Genomic DNA, 21075 nt, shown 5'->3' with positions numbered 1-21075 from the left:
GTGTTGGTCTGTTAGTTAAACATTCAAATTCTAACCATCTAAGAAATGGAAATAAGCAAGCTCATCATCTAGGGCAATGCAATAGATATTTAAAACAAACCAGTTATTTTCTTTCACTAAATTTTTAAACTGACTAAGTCGATGGATGAAGTAACACATTTTGCAAGGACACTAGCGTTTGGAATATACTTAAAAAAAAAAAAGCATTGAACAACCTCGAATCAAGGGACATGTAGCAAAAATTATAGAAAAACCGCAGACCCCGAATAAATATGGGTCATTGAGATTGTAACAACTGAATCTAAAACATTTCGATAGATTTCCTAATAAAACCAAGAAGTTATATCTAGTTTATTAGGGAGAAGGTATAAGATGCCTAAGTATTCGCGCGCCATAGTCCCAGTCCCCCTTTCAAAATACAAGGGGGGACGTAAAAGGAGGCCGGGCTATTTCGCCTCTCCTCAGTCGGAAAATACTGAATATTCGTCATTCGCGTCGCGCTGACGTGAGTTTTCAAGAACCAATGAGATGCTGGTTGTAATATAGAGGCGGGGATTAACTCCGGACCTACGTTTGGACTGGAGATAATGCTGGAAATGTGGCGAATTTATACCTTCTCCCTAATAAAGAAGATATCACTTCTTTATAAAACTTGAACAAATTTTCAACTTCTTAAATCTCTGATAAGCTACGTAAGTACCTATTTCAGAAAACTGATAAAGAAGTCTTGGAAATACAGGGTTCGTACAAAATTTTTGGAATGAAATTCCCTGACTTTTCCAGGTTTTCCCTGACTAAATTCCACAAATTTCCCTGACCATTTGCAATAACAAACATAGCTAACATGTATGAAAACCAATCTAAATTCACTAGAGTCATTTTTGCACGAGTTATTGTTATAAAAATAAGCCAATTAAATCGTTTACATTTAACTTAAGTAAAGCAATCATAACTGGAGCGAGCGAAGCTCACTCCGCGAATTTGGGGCTCTGGTCAAATCTCAGACAACACATTTTCTGGTCACCCTTATACTGTTATCCAGACTTTAAATTTCCCTTCAATATATTTTTCCCTGACATTTCCCTGACTTTTTAGGTCCATTTTCAATTTCCCTGACTTTTCCCTGACCTATTAGGCCCATTTTCAATTTCCCTGACTTTTCCAGGTTTTCCAGGATTTCCAGGTCGTGTACGAACCCTGAAATATATATTTTTCATTTCATACCCCCAGGAATGTAAAAAAACTATAAACAAGAGAGAGAGAGAGAGAGAGAGAGAGAGAGAGAGAGAGAGAGAGAGAGAGAGAGAGAGAGAGAGAGAGAGAGAGAGAGAGAGAGAGAGAGAGAGAGAGAGAAAGTGTTAAATTTTATGAGATCATTGGTGTCAAACCATGAAATAAAATTAAAGATTCGGATGATTGGTTCTGATATATATCCTAAACATTAAAACGTGTTTTCCTAATGAATAAATAAAATATAGTATAATAAATTAAGCGAGACGTTCCGCTGATTTGACGACAGAATGATGGGCAATTTCCCTCAGTTTAGTCGACATTAATTCTAATTAATGAAATCGTTTAAATTCTCATTATGTTTTAATTGAAAGGGAAATAAAGTGATTATGTAATTATTACATTGTCATTTTTGACAAAGACTAAAATTTAATACATGTCATAAGACTTTGTTTTAAACTTTTTTTAAAAAAACAAAGACAACCCATATAACAGTCACTTGCGAAAGTCTGGCAAGGTAGTTAGTAACACCATGTGCATGGAAATTAACCCTAAATTATTATATTCTCATAAATTAAAACATGAAGTCTGACACACCATAATTCTACAAACAAACAAGAAAAAAACAACTGTTAGTCTCTAAATAACTTATTTAAATAAAATCCGTAAATAATGTCAACTTAAGGAGAATTTAGGGTTTCTTATCATTGAGATACAATAAAAACCATATTTAATGCGAACAGGTCTTAATTAGCCTTCCGATATAGTAGTTAAGCGCCTTGGTTGTCGAAAAAAAAATTCAACTTGATAAAAAAAATTGGATTTGATTTTTAAGAACTTCAAACCGGTTTTACAATATAAATCCGCGGCAAAGCAAGCCACTCAAACACTACAGTACGTAGTAAAGTCGCGAGAAAAAGAGGAACGCGCATAATAATGAAGGCCCCATGGGCGCGGCTCATACATTATGCAAAGATTTTTATTTCAAACTTTCTCATTTTTCTTTTTGTTTTTATATATATATACTTGGAAATAAAGAATGAATATAAAAAAATTCCTTCAGCTATGGATATGGTACGGTCCGGTGCGAAACCGTCCGTGAGACGTTCTTTCAACCATTACACTCTAAGGCACAGAAACTCACTCATGATCTCATGACTTTTTTTGTCGAATAGACCAAAGGGAATAGGCAACCCTCTGTATCAGGACTTACAAGGGGGTTCGTATGTTGCCATTCGTCTCCGCATACTCTCATGATACAAAAAGACTACAGCGCAGGCGCCAAAAAGCGAGATGGAAAGCAAAAAGCTTTACCCCCGTTTCTTCCCCTCTTAGTTACATCAAAATGGTCTATTTCTACAGTCGGACAAGGGTCGGTATTTTTGAATAATTTTTCAGTTTTATCAAAATGCAAATATAAATGTTTCTAAAAGATTTTTAAGTCGGCGAAGGGTTGGTCAATCAAGGGGTCATTCACAGTTTTATCAAACCGTATAGTTTCTATTCCTTAACTTATTATTTTTTTAGTTAGGAATGTATGATATGATAAGATGAAGTAAGGGGGGCAGGAGGATGTCTCATACTTTTAATTTTTTCAAAGGAAAAACTTATTCCGTAAAAATATTTCAGTAAATTCTCAGGACTCTGACCTCCTTGATGGCTAAATCGTATAGTGAGTGACTAATATCATTCCTGACGCTGATGTCTATTGCTTCTTCTCCGAGATATCATTAGTGATATCCGTTAAATTAGACATTAAGACACGCGCATACCGTTACCAAATTAATGTGAAAGTTGTTGGTTGGGTGTTCAAGTGAGAGGGAAGGAATTTATTTGCCAATCCTTTAATTATGGTCGAGATTAAAATAAAATTAATGGCAAATTAAGAGGATAAAAAATGACATACAGCAAGCACTGGGCGTAATATCCTTCAAGAAATTGCAGCGTATTTTTAAACTTTCATATTCAAATTTTAGGATTAAATTAATTAAAGAATTGAGATATTGTAACCTAACAAATATTTTTCAATCGAATTAGAATAAAAATCAAATATTCTAATTGCTTTATACCCCGAAAATTTTTTAATAAAGGTAAACTGCAAAATAATTCTAATAAAAACATATTTAAAAATATTTCTGAAAATTATACTTTAGCTTCCCTTTTAAATCTGATAAACTAAACGTACATAGGATATGGTAAAGCACCGATATTACAAGACAAGATATAAAGAATACAACGAGATGCTGGCAGCATAGAAGGCTCTCTTAATTTCATTACATTAAACGGGGCTAAGATTAATTACCGTTAAGTCTTAACCTAGGGCCTCCCCCGGCGTCGTCAGACTATTATATTAGATTAGCAAAAGGCCTAGAGGGCATCCTACAATACACACACACCACACATTCGCGCAAAACTACACTATCCTAGCGTTGAAAAGATCTTTTTCCTTGTTTTCGGGCACACTAAACCTCCCTCTATCTCTCTCTCACTATGTAGCATCACATCAGATAGAAGTATTTATGTTTAGTCAAACTCGTCTTAATTGACTGTAAATTTGTATTGGATAACGCGGAACAAAATACCTTAATATCAACTGACAAATAACATTGGTAATTCGGTATAGAACATTTTTGATGCAGTAAAAAAAAACTTGTAAAGGAATTTTTTATAGCGAATTTAATCCTGAATACAGAAGTAAACTATAATCTTAATTTATGAAGTTATAAATAGAAACATCGCTGCTAAATTAATTAGGGAGATATTTAATATAATTAGTGATTTTAAGGTACTAATAAACTTAAATTTAATGTTAACTAAAAGGGTGTTAACCTATGGGTTATTTTGAGTCGAAAATGTAACTGACATTTTGAACTATAAGGGGTTCCGTTTGCAAGTTATGATAAGAGAGTTTACTTCTGGTTTTACAGATGGCCCCTTAAATTTAAGAAGGAAAAGATAATGGTAATTTAATTCAGATACAGTAATTTTTACATCCCTATAGCAAAATGTGACAGAACATTTTCGTCTCCAAATTGACAAAGTTTTGGAACGTACGACTCAGCTGAGTTTCTCGATTTATAACTTCGTAATTATTTCCTTCTGTTTAGTTTAATATTATATTATATCTTATACAATAGCAGGCATGCATGAAGAGAGAGCTTGAACCATTCTTCGCTAAAAACTGAGAATAACCTTGAGGCATTACATTAGAAAGAAAGGTTTTATTTTTCTTTGCAAATGTTCTAATGTTAAATTCAGTTAGGCCTACCTAGCCTAACTCTGCCAATAATAAAAAGTATACAGGGGTTCTTAAGGCAAAATAGCTAAGCCTAACGCCCATAAAGGTATGTGTATGTATTATTACAAGTGTTATAACTAGTACACTGTTGTACTGTACGAACAAACAAACCAACCAGCAGCCAATATTAACGCGGTTAGGTTTTTACAAAGGTTTAACAGAGAAAAATTACACAGTTTTAAAATGAGAAAAGAAAACATTACTAAGCTTGATTGATATTACAATCAGAGACTAATTACACCCATATTAATTTTAGCAAATAACCTAACCTAAAGATTACACATTAACACTATGCAGCTTTGAATTAAGCCTTTGTTGTTTTTTTTTTATAAAGTACATCAGCTTCAAATTAGGCTTAACATGATGAGCATATAATTGCCTTCAAATTACCAACGACATAAAATAAACCGCAACGTATGTATTAATTCAAAAAAAAAAACCAAAAAAAAATTAGGTTAAATGTATAGATTAAGGCATTTAATTGAAGTTTATAGTGTGCTGGCTTGAAAATACGTAATTTCTCTGATAATATGTATATTCACACCTTAACTTTACGTTTTAACCAAGGAGTATGTACTTAACGGAGTGGTGACAGATGCAGTCACCTTTCGGAGCTTGAATTTTATAAAATTAGAACATTAGAACATTTTATATTCCTGAAGTAACCATTTTTGGTTCACGTGGTAAGCGTGAATTTCTCTGGCAGCCCTGTATGCTTAAAGTTTTTAAGCCTTGGTTCTATAAGAAACTGTGTATTTTCTTTTACGTATTCTGGGACTAAATTCAGTTGAGTTTGGGAAAGCGAGGTATAAAAAAATTCTGTTTTTTTTTTTTCTTCTTTTTCTGCGTTCTCTTTCTTTTAAGGGTGTACAAGGAAACGAAGGAGGAGTATGACAGTGTCAATCTATTTGAATCAAGTCCCTCCTTATTACTGATGCCTCTATGGCGTGTTTCCTCTCCACCTTACATTAACAAATCCCTGCCAGGTAAAAAAAGAAACCCACCAAAAATAAGAAAAAGACTAAAGAAGAAAGACAGGAAAAAAACTAAGCTCACGAAATTTCGTAATAAGAAAATCCCCTGACGTGATTCGAGAACCACACCATACACTCACTATAAGATACAATTGGAGAAATTTTTTGCCTATTATTTTAGGTTAAAGTTAATTTTCAGGAAAGAACTTGGAAATGAATGGTTAAGTTTGATAAACTTTGTTTTAGCTATGTTTTTTATTTGTTATTAACTAAACTTTTTTTAACATTCTTCTAAACTACCTTAAACTTATGTAAATAAAAATGTCTAGAGTAGATTTGCAAAATTTGCGATGGTAATAAATTATTAAATTTTGTGTTCGAAATAATTAAGGCAACTTAAAATGCAATTGCGTATTTTGTTGACGTATCAGGCAGAGAAATAAGAATTTTAGAAACATCGACAGGAAACTGGTTTTCTCTCTCTTGATTGATTTAGTTTACAATATTACGTGTGTTGTCTGGTCTGGGGTTTTAATTTTTAAAACTATACGTTGGAAAACCCCAAAATTAAAATATTCTTCGTGGCTGAATGATTTTAAGTAAACTGAACTGAACTCGGGCTAACTAACTACACTCCCCACCAAAAATAATTAAAATATTTTGAAGGCAACAAGCTTCCAAAATATTTCTTCCAATTCCCCATCGAAAAGATGACGAATAAATTTTAGGACATTAATGTAACGTAATGTAATAGAAGACACATTAAAAAAAAAGCGACTCCTTCCAAAGGAGGAAAAATATACCCAATGGAATAAATAATATATAACCGGTTAGATCGCGTGGTAGTTTAAAAATCTCTTCTCATTTTTATTTTAAATAAAAAAGAATAAAATTTATAGAGAGAAAAATAAAAAAAATTCATGATAATAGACTGGGTGTTATTTGAAACAAGGAAAAATCTTGGATAATTGCGAAAAAATCCCATTGTTTTGTTTTCGACAGCGTAGCTTTATAATATCTAACCGTACACCAAATGACAATTTTACTGTGCAAGATTTTCCATAAATAATAATAATTTTTATTATATATATACATATATATGAAATTCCAAGTACTAACACCATGGCAGCACCACAAGGAAGTAAAACCGCGCATAATGCTGAGGTGAAGAACACTTTAAATATATTTCTTAAAGGGGTAGTAACAAACACCTTTATGGTTATAAGAAATTCTTTACATTTTATCAAGAAGTGATATCAAGTTTATTAGGGAGAAGGTATAAATTCGCCACATTTCTAGCAGCTTTATCTCCAGTCCAAACGTAGGTCCGGAATTACTCCCCTCCTCTAAATTACAATTACAACCAGCATCTCATTGGTTCTTGAAAACTGACGTCAGGGCGACGCGAATGACGAAAATTACGTTTTTTCCACTAAGGAGAGACGAAATAGCCTCCTTTTACGTCCCCCCTTGAATTTTGAAAGGGGGACTGGGACTATGGCGCGCGAAAACTTACGCATCTTATACCTTCTCCCTAATAAACAAGATATCACTTCTTGATTTTACCAATCCAAGTGTCATTCGGTGCAATAGTTATCTTGTTATAAATAAATAAAATCGGAATTTTTAACAAGTTCCCAAACAGTATACCGGAAGTTTGAAAACGATCTTGACGGTAGTGAGGTCATTGTTTGGTGGGGAGATGTTTTTCGCCACATTTATACACTATCCGGTCAAATCTATCCACTCGCTTATGGGGGTCAAGTCTAAATATTATATACCTTCCTATACACTACAATAAAAACAGCCTTAGGGCTAAAAACATATTTGATAATATATTTAAATAATTGCCTGGGGTGGTATGGTATATAAAAACAGCATATAAACAACCTATCTCGGTAACTTTCACCGTTGACGTCTGCAGCAGCCGATGGCGTTTACAGTTTACAGGGGGATTTTTATCTCTTATCGCATCCGCCATCCCATCGAAAGATGCTGGGGAGGAATTTCCTCGGGAATCTCTCCGTGTTCCGATCATGGCAAACTGAGACTACGGAGAGTCATCAAGTACCCACCCGGTCGTCTAAAGTCAATCGTAGTTCGCGCTTATACTTCGTTTCTTTATCCCCCGCGCCATTTTTAGCTTTAGCACGCGCTAAGAAGATAGATAAAAGGCGGGAAATATATAGATAAAGTCTCGTGCCGATGTTACGGGTCACGGATAAATAGATGACCCTTATAGATTATGTCCTTAACATTGAGGAGGGTGAGGGACATTTGATATACCATATCTCGCGCTAGAATCCGTGCGCGTGCATTTGTCGATATGGATTTTGTCGCGCGGTGAAGTGGCGCAATAGACCTGTCGTGGTGGTTTGGGAACAGATTATTGTTAAATTTCTTTTTCGAGACTATATATGGCACCGTTTATGTGATTTTGTGGAGAGAAAAATTGTTATGAGAGATTAAAGATATTAAAATTCAAATTAAAATCTAGCTATTCCTATAGTTGCGGTGTCATTAGTTGCACGTTGATTTCTCGTTAACTATAGATAGTTTTCACACATGGAGGATTCATACCATTTACACCAGGAGGCCAAGCTACCTGGAGGGCAAAAGTAGACGGGTTTTTGTCCTCCAGGTAGCACGGTCTCCTAGTGTAAATGGTATGAATTATCCATGTGTGAAAACTATCTATTGGTATTAAAGGGGTATCGTACCCAAGCTCTTATAAGGCTTCATAACCCTCGATTAATTCTAAATAAATAAATAAATAAATAAATAAATTAGTTAAATAACCACTTTATAAACAATAAGTACACGTAATTATTTATACCTAGTCTCTTTATTTGTTGATATTATACCATTTACCAACTGGGATCCAACGGGATTTGGCTAAAACTGTTCGATATAACGGTATTCTCTATAAATGGGCGCTGTTTTTACAGGGTAGTTTTGTTTAGGAAAAAACCTCCTACTTCACGGTACGTAACGTTCGCGCCGGGCTAACGATGGCCCGAGCTCTCGAGTCTTTTGTTATAGCGGGGAAACACGCGTCTAACGTGTAATTAAAAATACCCATCTACTATAAGGGCAAGTGGGGCCAAAAAGCTCAACTCAAGTATAAATGATTTTCCCGTCCCGTCGACAAGGGGAGATAGCCAGAGAGCTAGATCTTCCTCCTAGCTCTCAGCTCGGCTACAGAGAGGATGGATTGAGCTAGGGATCATTTATTATTTACCACTTTCGCCGAATTTCAATGGAGAGAGAGAGAAAACTCGCCCGATAAGATTTATGTTCCCTAACATCAAACACGTCGTGCTGAGCTCAGTTTGCGCGTTAAATTCATTTAACTTAAGGGGGTTTTGGCGCAATTAACTTGGCAGATATGTATAATTTTAAAACTTAATTACGTAGGGATTAATGTCAAATTTTTAACAGACGCCTTAATCTTAATTAATGCTGAAAGCTTGTCTCAATATATATTCAGAATAAAATTCAATGTTTATCTAAGTTTTTTTCTAACTTTTACAATGGAGTTTCTGATTTTAAATCAAAATTAACAAGCGTTATGAGAAATTGTTAGCAACTAAGTAAAATTCATTGGTTTCCCTGACATACTGAGTAAATGTTCAATTTCCTGAACTTCTCCCCGATGATTGAGGCTCTTTTTCAAAATTCCCTGGCACTTAATGAGGCCCATTTTAAAAATTCCCCGATGATTGAGGTCCATTTAAAAACTACCCTGGCACTTATGAGGCCCATTTTTAAAATTCCCTAGCACTTATGAGACCCATTTTCAAAATTTCCCGATGATTGAGGCAAATCTAAACAATTCCCTGATGATTGAGGCCCATTTAAAAAATTTCCCGATGATTGAGGCAAATTTAAACAATTCCTTGATGATTGAGGCCCATTTTAAAAATTCCCTGGTGATTGAGGCTCATTTAAAAATTCCCTGATGATTGAGGCCCATTTTAAAAATTCCCTGATGATTGAGGCTCATTTAAAAAATTCCCTGATGATTGAGGCCCATTTTAAAAATCCCCTGATGATTGAGGCCATTTTAAAAATTCCCTGTCACTTATGAGGCCAATTTTTCAAAATTCCTTGACACTTACGAGGCCAATTTTCAAAACACTATAAAACTTGTGTCCATATATTATAAATCCAATGTTCAAAAACCTCTTGGTGAATTTTGCCTATTTATCCTATCGTGACCTGTGGTTAATGGTCACCCCATTAAAAGATTAACAACAAGCACGCACTTAACATTAAAGAGAAAGTTTGTTTCTAAATTAAATTCTTCTGGTCACTTAAATGGGAAGGAACGATATCCGCGGATTAAAACAAACTATTATAATATTTATATAAACTTGATTACCATTAAAAAGCTATTAAAACTAAAAGTGTATAATATCGACTGCGAATCACCCAAGTGTGCAATGCACTGCATATAGTATCGTTACTGTAATATAAATGGAAACGTGGCGGCGTTATAGTACCGGCGATGTTTTTATAAATTAGTTCGTTTAGGCTTATCGGCACGTAACGCTACGTGATATTAAAATAACTAGAGTATAGTGTATATATACGTCCGTATAGGTATTGAACGTCCAATCTAGATTCACTATAACTAAACCAAAACTGTACACCGTCTGTCAAAATACACTGAAATTTCAAGAGAAATGAATCAGTCCGAGGTTTATGGCATGTAATACACAAATATTGAACTTTGGTTTGAGGCCTGGATAGTGTGCAGACATTTGTGACGAGTGCAATTCAACAGATACTGAAAAGCTTCTAGTATTCTGTTCGATTCAGTAATAATCATTCAGTTGCAAACCCGATGTGAATTGATGCAAGGGTCACAAATAACTGACTACCCTGTGAAGTGCATGGCGTTTAAGTTAAGAAAGGGTTAAAGTTAAAAGGGCGGTAATTTCAATAGTCTCTTTTAGGTATCAATAGGGGCAGGGGTAATTAGATAAGACACATAAAATTAGTTTTTATACTGCTTTTATAATAATTTTAAGAAAAATAAAGTAGGGAAGTCAAGTTAATATTTAAATGATAAGTGTTCATTTAGCAAAGCTTCGAAAAAGCCATAGAAAAATAGTTAGTTGAACCCTCAATGTTGCATGGTAAAATGAACAGCGAAGGAGTTATTTACAGATCAGAGCAAAAATACTCCTAATTTTATGTCCTAAACGCAGAGTTCTAACTTCGTGTTCAAATGTTTCTTGTTGTACAGCAATATATTCTTCAATTGCGGGCCGATTGGCACGTTCAAAAAAACCGCGCCAATATGCAAGACGTATATATACGCTGCAGATTTTTATACGGTTAGATGATCCCGTAATGGAACTTTAGGTAGGTAGGGGGTTTCCTAAGTTTGAAAACGATATTCAGTACCCATAGGAGAGGGTTAGGGGTTCCCCACAATGCATGCAGTGCCGCTAATGGCGTATAAACATGGCCATGCTGCCATCGAGGCAAGCTCGTTAAAACTAATGGCGTATATGCAAGGTTTTTCCTACATCCCCTGTTCGGGACCTTTTTTCTAACCCCAATGATGATATATCTATAGTATATAATAGTTAACTGAAAGTGAGACATCCGGTTCCGCTTTATTAAGTCGTTTATGTGACACCCTTATTGCATGGCTTAATCACTACCCCGCAAGTGGTGGCTGGCAAGGCATGGTATTGCCTTTTTAAAAAAAACCTATTAAGCCTTTGCCAATTTAGGATTAATAATTCCTGGTCATAGATCATTTGGATATAAAACCTACCCAAATTGAATTAAATTGCCTAATTTACGATTAAGTGTAAACTTCACAGGTTTTCGCTGTACTCACGAGAACACTAAGAACTTCGCTGGTTCAAAATTAAAGAGAAAAAAAACCATCAAAATTACCATGTATCATTTAAAGCTAAGCCTAATTCCAAATTTATCATGGAAAATAAAAAAATTCCAGAAAACAATTGACCCTCCCTTTACGGTAATATCCTATTGGATCGAATCCCGTTGGATCGAATTCAAATTTCTAAAATTGTAGCCAAATTTAAAACAATTTATAGCCCAAAGAGCGATTTTCTACTGAATGGGAATATTTAAATGGAAGAGCTTTCGACTGAATGGGATGGGTTTACACATATAAAATCATGGCGTTTTCCTTGAGTTAACGGGCTCCAGTAGCGCAATGGATAAAGTGATTTGGATGATCGAAGAAGTTAAGCAGCATCGAGCGCCGTCAGTACTTGGGAGGGAGATCTCTTAATGGTAAGGTTAGATTACGTTAGGTATGGTTAGGTTAGGGTTAGACAATTTCCAAAAATGGAAGTTATTTTCTGAAATTTATTGAAGAATGTTATTGGTGAACACATATTATTTGCTGCAGTATCAAGAAGTTTAATAAGAAAATCAATTTTATTTTTAGGTTAGGTTAGGTTAGGTTAGGTTAGTTTAGGTTAGGTTTGGTTTGGTTAGGTTTGGTTAGGTCAGGTTTGGTTAGGTTAGGTTAGGTTAGGTTTGGTTAGGTTAGGTTAGGTTAGGTTTGGTTAGGTTTGGTTAGGTTAGGTTAGGTTTGGTTAGGTTAGGTTACGTGAGGTTAGGTTAGGTTAGGTTAGGTCAGGTTAGGTTAGGTTAGGTTTGGTTTGGTTTGGTTAGGTTTGGTTTGGTTTGGTTTGGTTTGGTTAGGTTAGGTTAGGTTTGGTTTGGTTTGGTTAGGTTAGGTTAGGTTTGGTTAGGTTTGGTTTGGTTAGGTTTGGTTAGGTTAGGTTAGGTTTGGTTAGGTTTGGTTTGGCTAGGTTAGGTTAGGTTAGGTTAGGTTAGGTTTGGTTAGGTTTGGTTAGGTTTGGTTAGGTTTGGTTTGGTTAGGTTTGGTTTGGTTAGGTTTGGTTAGGTTAGGTTAGGTTAGGTTAGGTTAGGTTAGGTTAGGTTAGGTTAGGTTAGGTTAGGTTAGGTTAGTAATATTTTATAAATCATTTAACAATGTTACGCCTTTTCCAAAATATTGAAATTTAGCTTCATTGACTTCTCAAATAATATGCCTTTTCCAAAACATTACTGTTATGTTAGGTTAGGTTTGGTTTGGTTTGGTTAGGTTAGGTTAGGTTAGTAATATTTTATAATTCATTGAACAATGTTACGCCTTTTCCAAAATATTGATGTTTAGCTTCATTGACTTCTCAAATAATATGCCTTTTCCAAAACATTACTTCTATGTTAGGTTAGGTTTGGTTAAATTAGGTTAGTAATAATTTATAAATCATTTAACAATGTTACGCCTTTTCCAAAATATTGAAATTTAGCTTCATTGACTTCTCCAAAAATATGCCTTTTCCAAAACATTACTGTTATATTAGGTTACGTTTGGTTTAGTATTTTCTGCAATAACAAGAAGTTTAATAGGAAAATCAATAGAAAAATAGGATTGAAAGGAAAATTCATGATTGGAAAACCGCCCAAATTGCGGTATTCGGTCTAATGGGATTCGATCGAACGAGACATTCGATCCAATGGGATTCGACCCAATGGTAGACAATCCCCTTTACGACTGCTAATAAATGTACCTGAGAATTATACCCCCTACATAAAAAATATAATCATTAATAAAATCTATTAAAATTTAAAGTTCATAATAAAAAAAAAATATGAATAATTTTCTTATCGTCTGGTGGTGGAAAACCACAAATGTTTTTGTATATTTTCAATAAAGTTATAATTTAATTTAATTTTATTATAAGAAAAAGATAGTTGGGCCTAAATATTACTTCTTTTTACTATTTAGAAAGCTACTATAATATTATAAAAAAAAACCCACTATTTATCTAGGTTTTTTCATATTAAAAAAAAAGAAATAATAGCGTTTTAAAGAAAATCGGAAAGATTCGATTGAATGCTTGAAGTAACAAAGATATAGAGCGGTTAGAAAAGCAAAAGTGAGAATAAAAAAAAATATATAGTACAATTGAAGCAAACTATACGATGGTTTAACTTATTGATACAATTATTACCCCGCTCTCTTGCCACTGTCTGTCATCCGTAATACCTCAATACCGGAAGTGAACAACTTCACTAGGGGGAAGTACAATTGGTTTTGAGAGTGAAAGTAGATTTGAAATATAGAAAGAAAAAAACTAAAGTAAATCATGTTATTTTTAAGGTTCCTGTTCGACTTTTTTTATTTTCTGGCTAATTTTTATTTATATAACTTATTTTTTTTCTTTTTTCGGAAGTAAAACTGTTTTAATACTTTGGGTACAGTTGAAAATTTTCCTATTCCTATTTGAAATGAAGTGGAATTACCCGCATTGGTTTGTTATAAAAATAAACGTCGTCAATTTTAGCTACGGCAGGATTAACTTTTGAATATATTTTTTTACTTAAAATCTTAAGTAAAATTAACTTAAATTATTTATTTTGTTTAAAATTAATGCAAATTTTGATTTGAGGGTTTTAATTTCAATTATAAAAATATTAAATAAATAAACTTAATAATATATTTTAATAATTTAATCGTTGTAAATCAAATAAATGTTTTTACTCAAAATCTTAAATTGTTTGGATGATTTTTTAAAATTAATGCAAATTTTGATTTGAGGGTTTTAATTTCAATTATAAAAATATTAAATAAATAAACTTAATAATATATTTTAATAATTTAATCGTTGTAAATCAAATTAATTAAAATGAAACCAAAATAATAATAATAATAATAATAAAATTAATAAATAAATTATATTTTTTAAAACGTGAAAATGCAAATCGCCATTATTCAAATGAGAAAGAAACCACACAAATTTGTACTTTTGATTAAAATGACATTGAAATTAACGGCGCTATATTCTAAAATTAAAACCCTCACTCGTAGACGGATCGTAAAATATCCATTAGGCTTAACATCGCATCACGAATAAAATATTACATTTGGACAACTAACGACTATACGGTTTTAATATTAAAATTATTCCAAAACCAGAAATGAGAATCTCTTTTACTACGTATTTCTAAACCCCCCTCAAAACACGTGTTGTGTTATATACTACATATTTTCAATATTAGAGAACAAACTGAGATAATCATCATTTATATTGAGGTTTTTTTCTAAAATTTTAATAAAGGTCATTTAGAGATTGAATTAATTAAATTAAGAGATTTATCACTTTAGAGAGGGTATAGCACAGAATTTTAATTTTTTTAACCACTTTTTCATCTAAATTAACGGAGGGATTGGAAAGTTGCCATAAACTAAAGATAATTTGAAAGAAAATAATCCCAATCAACCCAAAATATCATCAGAAAACTAACCATTAAATTAAAATAGGTCTACCAAAAACAACTAAAGGAATCTTGGGTAAATGGTCCATTGGCCGTGTTCGTGCATTTAAATTTTAAAACAAAAACAGATTCACAAACCTGCGTTTGTTCTCTGAATATTTCCAAGGGGTTGGAAAATTAAGTGATAAAACTGGATAAAGTATCCTATCTCTTCCTAATAATTCACACTTCATAATTTTAGATTTCTTAAGACTATAACCGGTAAAATTTTTAGCAGAAATTAAACTTAAAGGGGATTAAAATTTCGCCTAGAAACTTGTTTTTCTTTTATATTTCTCTACGTTAAATTTTACACTTTTTAAAGTAGGATTTGACTATTTGTATATTGTATAAAATAAAACTCAAAGTTCTTATATTAAAAATCTATAAAAAAAATACACCCCCCAAATCTGCCAAAACATACATGATGACCAGGCGGGTAAAAGCACGCCATTCTGGGGGCATCAGTTCGTCCCACTTTTCCCCATAGTTACTTTACTAAAGTATACTAGTAATAAGTCACCTAAAACCGCTGTTGAAGGCTACATACGGACTGTAGTAGAAGCTAAGGTAGGAAGACCGAGGCTTAGAAATTCTCAATAGAAAAGTTGTACAAAAAGTGAAATCCTAGACCTTTTGGCACAAAACCCCTACACCCTAAACTACACGTCGGTTCGGTACCAACACGCCACAACTGCTGTTGCTGTACGCTATCCTTTTCCGCCGAGAGCTAAAACCCACCATTTTTTCCAGGAATTATCCATACCACCTGGCAGTACAGTATAAAAGCTACTTACACGCGAAAGGGCCTGAAGCCAACGAGAACGCGGTTAAGTACATGAAGGTAATGGTGAACGCAGTGCCAAGGCACACAGGCCAGAGTTACAAAACCGTTTAAAACCGGTTGAGTATAGTTTAGGTTTTAGGGGAAACTTTCAAAATAAAAGTTTATGCTGTCTCGCTAGGAAGGCCCTTTGTTTTCAATTTTTTTAATTTTTAAATCAAATACAAACCTGTGCTTTTGTTTATGTTTATGACAGTGTATTTGAATTAAAACTAACACTTTACATGTGGGTATCTTATAACTTAAAGGCTATGGATTTGAACTTCCTACTGGGCTAGGGGGAGCGAAGTACTTCAGAGAAAGAGTTCAAGTCATGAAATACACTATTATATTGCCCCCCAGTAAGGTATGGTGCACCGTGCAGTAAGTACTGTGCAGTACATCGAATGTCTTTCAAAGCAAGATGGATACAGTACAAGGGGTTGAATTGACGTCTTTCTTAGCATGAAGACGTTTATTTGCAGACGTTTTTTAAAAACATCAACAAAGATGAAAGTGGTCTGTTAAACCCCGATCCATGTTTGTTGTTTATTTAATTATTTCCATCTCTGAGCAGAACTTACAGAATATTTAGGTTAAGGACTTCAGTTTCTAATAGATGATGAATTATCGATATTTCTTTGCAAGAAATATATATTTACGAATATGTTTCGCGTTGTTTTTGGTTCACATTGGTTTGAAGAGAATGGTAATTGTGTTGAATGAAGATATAAAAAAATGTTTGGCTTTTCTCAGCGCTTACCTGCGTTTGCGTTAGACCCAGAGACGCGGCTAATTCCGCTCTTTCAGGTAACGCCAAGTACTGCGTTCTTTGAAACCTTCTGTTTAATTGCTGTAATTGCAGACTCGAGTATATCGTTCTGGGCTTTCGCATTTTTTTGCCCTTTCCATTGACTCTCAACGTCTCTTCTAAACCAGATTTGTCTGTTTATTAAAATGAAATGCACTTTAAAAATTCAATTCGTACACCATCATCACGAGCTCAAATAAAAACAATAGGAATAGGCCTAAAACGTAAAACTTTTGCGAAATTAAGTTTTTAGATTTCGCCGCGAAAGGTTTCCTCCGAATTACGACCACGAATCACGCGAAAATTGGCTCGATAATTAACTGGCGCGAGAAGTCAAGTCAAAATGAGTCTGTTTATACCGCTTACTAAGTCTAGTTATGGTAAAATTATGGTAAAAAAAATAAAACAGAAAAAGAGAAAAACCGCCAATTAAAATCGAGGTTTACCGCGGGGTAACGGTGCAATACTAGAGCAATTAAAACTTCGTCAAAATAAAGTTTGACAATTAAGAAGGTTTCCTACAAAAAAATACTGGTTGGTCCTCTTGACTCAATCAAAAAAAAAAAAGTGGAAGAAAATTATTCTTGTTAACAATACGATTGTTTCACCTTAAGGCGGATAAATTAGCATTTGATTAATTAAAAGTGTACTTAAATATTCTTTCCACAAGTTTCTTTTTTTCTTTAATTTTTCGGTTAATTTAACAAAACTCGTGAAAATTGGCGCAAAATCGTGGTTTATAATGATTTCAGTTCGCAAGTATTTGTGGAGAAATTTCAAGAAATGTGCTAGAAACTCGCGAAATACTGTTTGGGATTTAATGAAATCTGGGTAAATTTTTACGAAATTAAAACGGATTTTGAAATCGAGAGAAAACGATTTTAACAATTGAGAAACTCCCGTGAAAGAATCGAAGTGAATAATTTAAATTAAGTTTAAAAGATAAGAAATTAAAATTAAATCGCTTAAGTACACTTTTAAACTTAACACTTAAGTACTTTGTAGAAATATAATCGTATTAAAATTAAACATGTCGAATAAACAAACAATAGTAACCTAATTCGAGGGAAAGTGTTTATGGTGTAAGATAGGCAACACGTGGTAATGTTTTGACTAGGATTCTAATGACCATCGCCAATTAAAGAAAGAAAGAAAAAAGGCGCCTCAAAGCTAGCATCATATCAACGGCAACCCCCTAACTACCATCCCCCGTCCAAATGAGCTCGGCACGACACCCGAGAGTAATTTCAACCCAAGAATTGCCGAGTCAAATGGCCCATTAAAGAAGGTAATGAAGGATTTAATTCCTTTGGCACCCAAAACCAATTATAAACCGTCCAAACCACCAACGACCGCTCATTGTGTCTCAAATTCGTTCTAACGGTGAAAATTACGCAAATCGATCTAAAATCAACCCAAAGGGCGCCAAAGAGATACCCCGATCGAGAAATGGCGGGAAAGGCGAGAGTTCCGCGCCGGGGATGGACGCGACTAAAAATTAGGTCCAATTTGGACGCCTCAAATTACCGCCTGAGACAGTGGGGTGAGATGTATGCGTGTTTATATAAAAAGACTGGTAAGTAACGTGTAGTGTCATTAGAAAGAAAAAAACAAAAAATGATAAAGAAAAAAGGCGCGAAAGGAATTCCAGTAAGGAAGAAAAGAGAAGCGCGGATGGCATGCCGCGTGTATTGACGGCAGTATTTAAGAAGATCTGTCCCGGACAGACTGGCGCTTCGGCAATTAAAAGCGAGGAGCCGCGCCGTGCAGCGCGGTGAGGTTTTTCTCATTAAGAGTTTGTGCGAAAACGGTCCGACGCTAATTATCATCGCCTCATATATACCAAGAATTCGGAAGAAACTTAATTGCAGGCCTAATTTTATTTTATGTCTAAATGATAGTAGTACCATATCTCTAACTGAACTGACTCTAACTGGTGCTCGATAGGTTGAATTGAGAAATAAAGACAACTTATGGATGTGAAATGAACAACCGTACTGTGACAACTGGCATTTCACGTTTTGGCATTTGTCTCGAGAGTGTGCGGCACGGTCTTCGAGTTTATCGTCAAGATAGGGTCTTTTTGGGGGGGTCTTAGGTTGGTTGTTCATTTTTAAGCGTATGTTGTCCGTATTTGCAAACTATGAAAGGTAAAAATGGGTACTTACCGTCTCTGGTGGGTGAAGAGCATGGTGCGCCACACGAACCGACGTTGGTCGGATAACTGGCGAGGTAATGGCTAGGATGAGTGTACGAATTATGCAAACCAGAGTTTAACGAGGAATTGTTCATGGAAAAGGGGTAGGCTCCGAGGGGTCTTCCGGCCTGAGAATTGGCGAATGCCTCGTGCTGGGACTGTTGCGACGAGTAAGCCGACCGTATGGGGTAACCCTGAGCGTGGTGCGGCATGGCATTCAGTCCGGCCGCCGCCTGCTGTTGAATTTCCATAAAGGCCGACTTGTTGGCTACCTCCTGGTCAAGGCTATCCGCCGTCCCCGCCATGTTGGGGTAGGTGGCAGCCGAGAACTCGCTAAAATTCAACGTGGTGGCGGCTTTGGCGGAACAACGTCCGAAATACAACGCGGCGGCCGCTGTTGCTGCTGAAACGACGTTGCTCGCGTTATTAGCGTTGCTCGTGACGGGCGAGCGTGTTACGACCGACGTGGACGAACGACTACGTGAACTGGCTAAACCACCGCTGCCGCGCTCCTCGTCGCTACCGTCGACCGGAGATATTCCCCCCGAACGATCTCCGCCTCTAAGACCGACCGAATGCGCCCAATTGGTCGAAACCGAGGCCGACGCCATGAAATCCGGCGCCAAAAATACAGACGAATCTTCCTCTTTTACCAACCGGGAAATGGCGCGCGCCTAAAGGGCGGCGTCACGCTACGTCACTCAACCAACTCTACCCAACCCGCTACTCGCCGTTTCAACCAACTCCAACCTGATCTCAGTTCAGTACTCTTAATACAACACACTGAAAAAAGAGAGAGCAACTCGACAAGACGTCCGTCCGTACTCAAAATCCAACGTCGAGAGGGAGGAGAGAACCTGAGACCAGAGACCAAAGCCAAAGCTACTCTTTCTCGCTCGCTCTCTCTCGCTCTGTACACAGGGGGATACCACCTCAAGCTTTTCGGAGCAGCGGCTCGGTACTGTACTGACGTTGTAGTTGAACACGTTGAATATTCCTCGACGTCGCAACCGAAACGGGGTGGGAAAGCAAAAAAATCCTTCCAAGGATATTTCTCCCAGCCTTTACTAAACTCTCCTCGTAGAGAGAAAGTGTAGCTGAATTTTCTCGGAAAGAGGGAACGTAGCGAGCCAAAAAAAAAAGACTTGGAAGAAAACTGGTTGTTGCTCGCAGGCACAAAATCTTTCGTCGGTAAAAAAAGGGGGTACTAGTCTTCTAGCCCATGGAATAGAAAACCTCGGGCTACTAAAAGACACCACCGAAAAATTCGATATTAAATACTTTTTTATATATAGTGGAGCTCTTAGAACCTCAACAGGTAGGCGTTGGTACATACGACGTCTCAACTGAAAATCGACTTGCAACAGAATGAGAGGAACTACGAAACGATGCGTTAAGCAAAGATGGGAAACACTAGGCCCAAAGAAAAAAAAATTTACTTCGAAAAAAGGCGGGAGGCGAAAAGTTGGCGCCACACTGTCGGTATGGTTACAAGTACTTATAGACATATCCAGCCGGGTCTTAAGTACAAACGCCCCTTTCTCCCGGTGTATCATCCTTAACACCAGGGCCACTTTTTAAACGCCCATTTATCTGGTATTAAGATGATATCGCTGATATTTAATATATTTTAATATTATCCCGAAATATTTCTCAGAGAGCACACCCCCTTTTATGGCAATTTATGATACCGTACCGTATTTGATATGACATGATATGATAATACCAACATTACCATATTATATAAATTAAAACAAAAAAAAAATAATAAATACACAGGGTGATTAATTAATTAAAATTCATAGCACGCGTTTTCTTAATTAAAACCTTAGTGTTATTAAGTATTTAAAAATATATTTCATTATTATATATTTTTTTTAATTTAACTTTGACTGGAAGGCTTGATTAACATAATGGTCTTTTCTGTAAGTTAAGTAAGTTAGTAATGTAAGTAAATAATAAGGGTGGGGACCATTTTGAAAGTGAAATTGTCACACGGTTTAGTTTTATCTATTAATTAGTAAATTGTAATTGTAAATAAAATTAAACTGGACAATTTCAAATTTTGCCTAGAGGTTTGTTTCGTTTACTAGTAATTCGAATGACAATAATAGTTTTGGGGGAAAGCCATCATACAGGGGAATGGTTTCTGCATTGTTTAGCATAGGACGCCTGTAAAACTATTTTTCCCTCAATACATTAAAAAATATATATATTTACAACGTAATAAATTAAATTTAAACGTTAAATTATTACTGCCACCTCATTACTGTATTTTAGGGATAATTTAAAATTGGATTAAAGGCCGACTTCCACCGAAAAGGGTTCTAGCGAACTGAAAACCGAGCATCGAGACTAACAATGAAGCGACCGTGCCGATTTTCGAAGCCCCGCTGGGTCAAAAGTTGGAAGGGTTCT

At 35.3% G+C, this 21075-nt stretch overlaps 1 protein-coding gene and 1 long non-coding RNA gene across 2 annotated transcripts in view; both read right to left on the bottom strand.

Moving 5' to 3' along the window:
- LOC149651493 (homeobox protein Dlx6a-like) overlaps nt 1–19474 on the bottom strand; it is a 28190-nt gene extending 8716 nt beyond the window's left edge. Inside the window, exons 1-2 of the mRNA XM_089848443.1 lie at nt 18629–19474; nt 16413–16594 (exon numbers count right to left, since the gene is read on the bottom strand). Of these exons, the coding sequence (XP_089704569.1) occupies nt 16413–16594; nt 18629–19268 (822 nt within the window). The 5' untranslated portion in view covers nt 19269–19474. The remainder of the gene's footprint in view (nt 1–16412; nt 16595–18628) is intronic.
- Nucleotides 1–21075, bottom strand: part of LOC149651490 (uncharacterized) — a 140904-nt gene that overhangs the window by 55313 nt on the left and 64516 nt on the right. The window lies entirely within an intron of this gene.

This window comes from Phalangium opilio, unplaced genomic scaffold (genome assembly GCF_054372755.1).
Source record: "Phalangium opilio isolate 3A_F unplaced genomic scaffold, DU_Popi_V2 ptg000082l_1, whole genome shotgun sequence".
Taxonomy (NCBI): domain Eukaryota; kingdom Metazoa; phylum Arthropoda; class Arachnida; order Opiliones; family Phalangiidae; genus Phalangium; species Phalangium opilio.
This window is presented reverse-complemented; position numbering and strand designations above follow the sequence as displayed.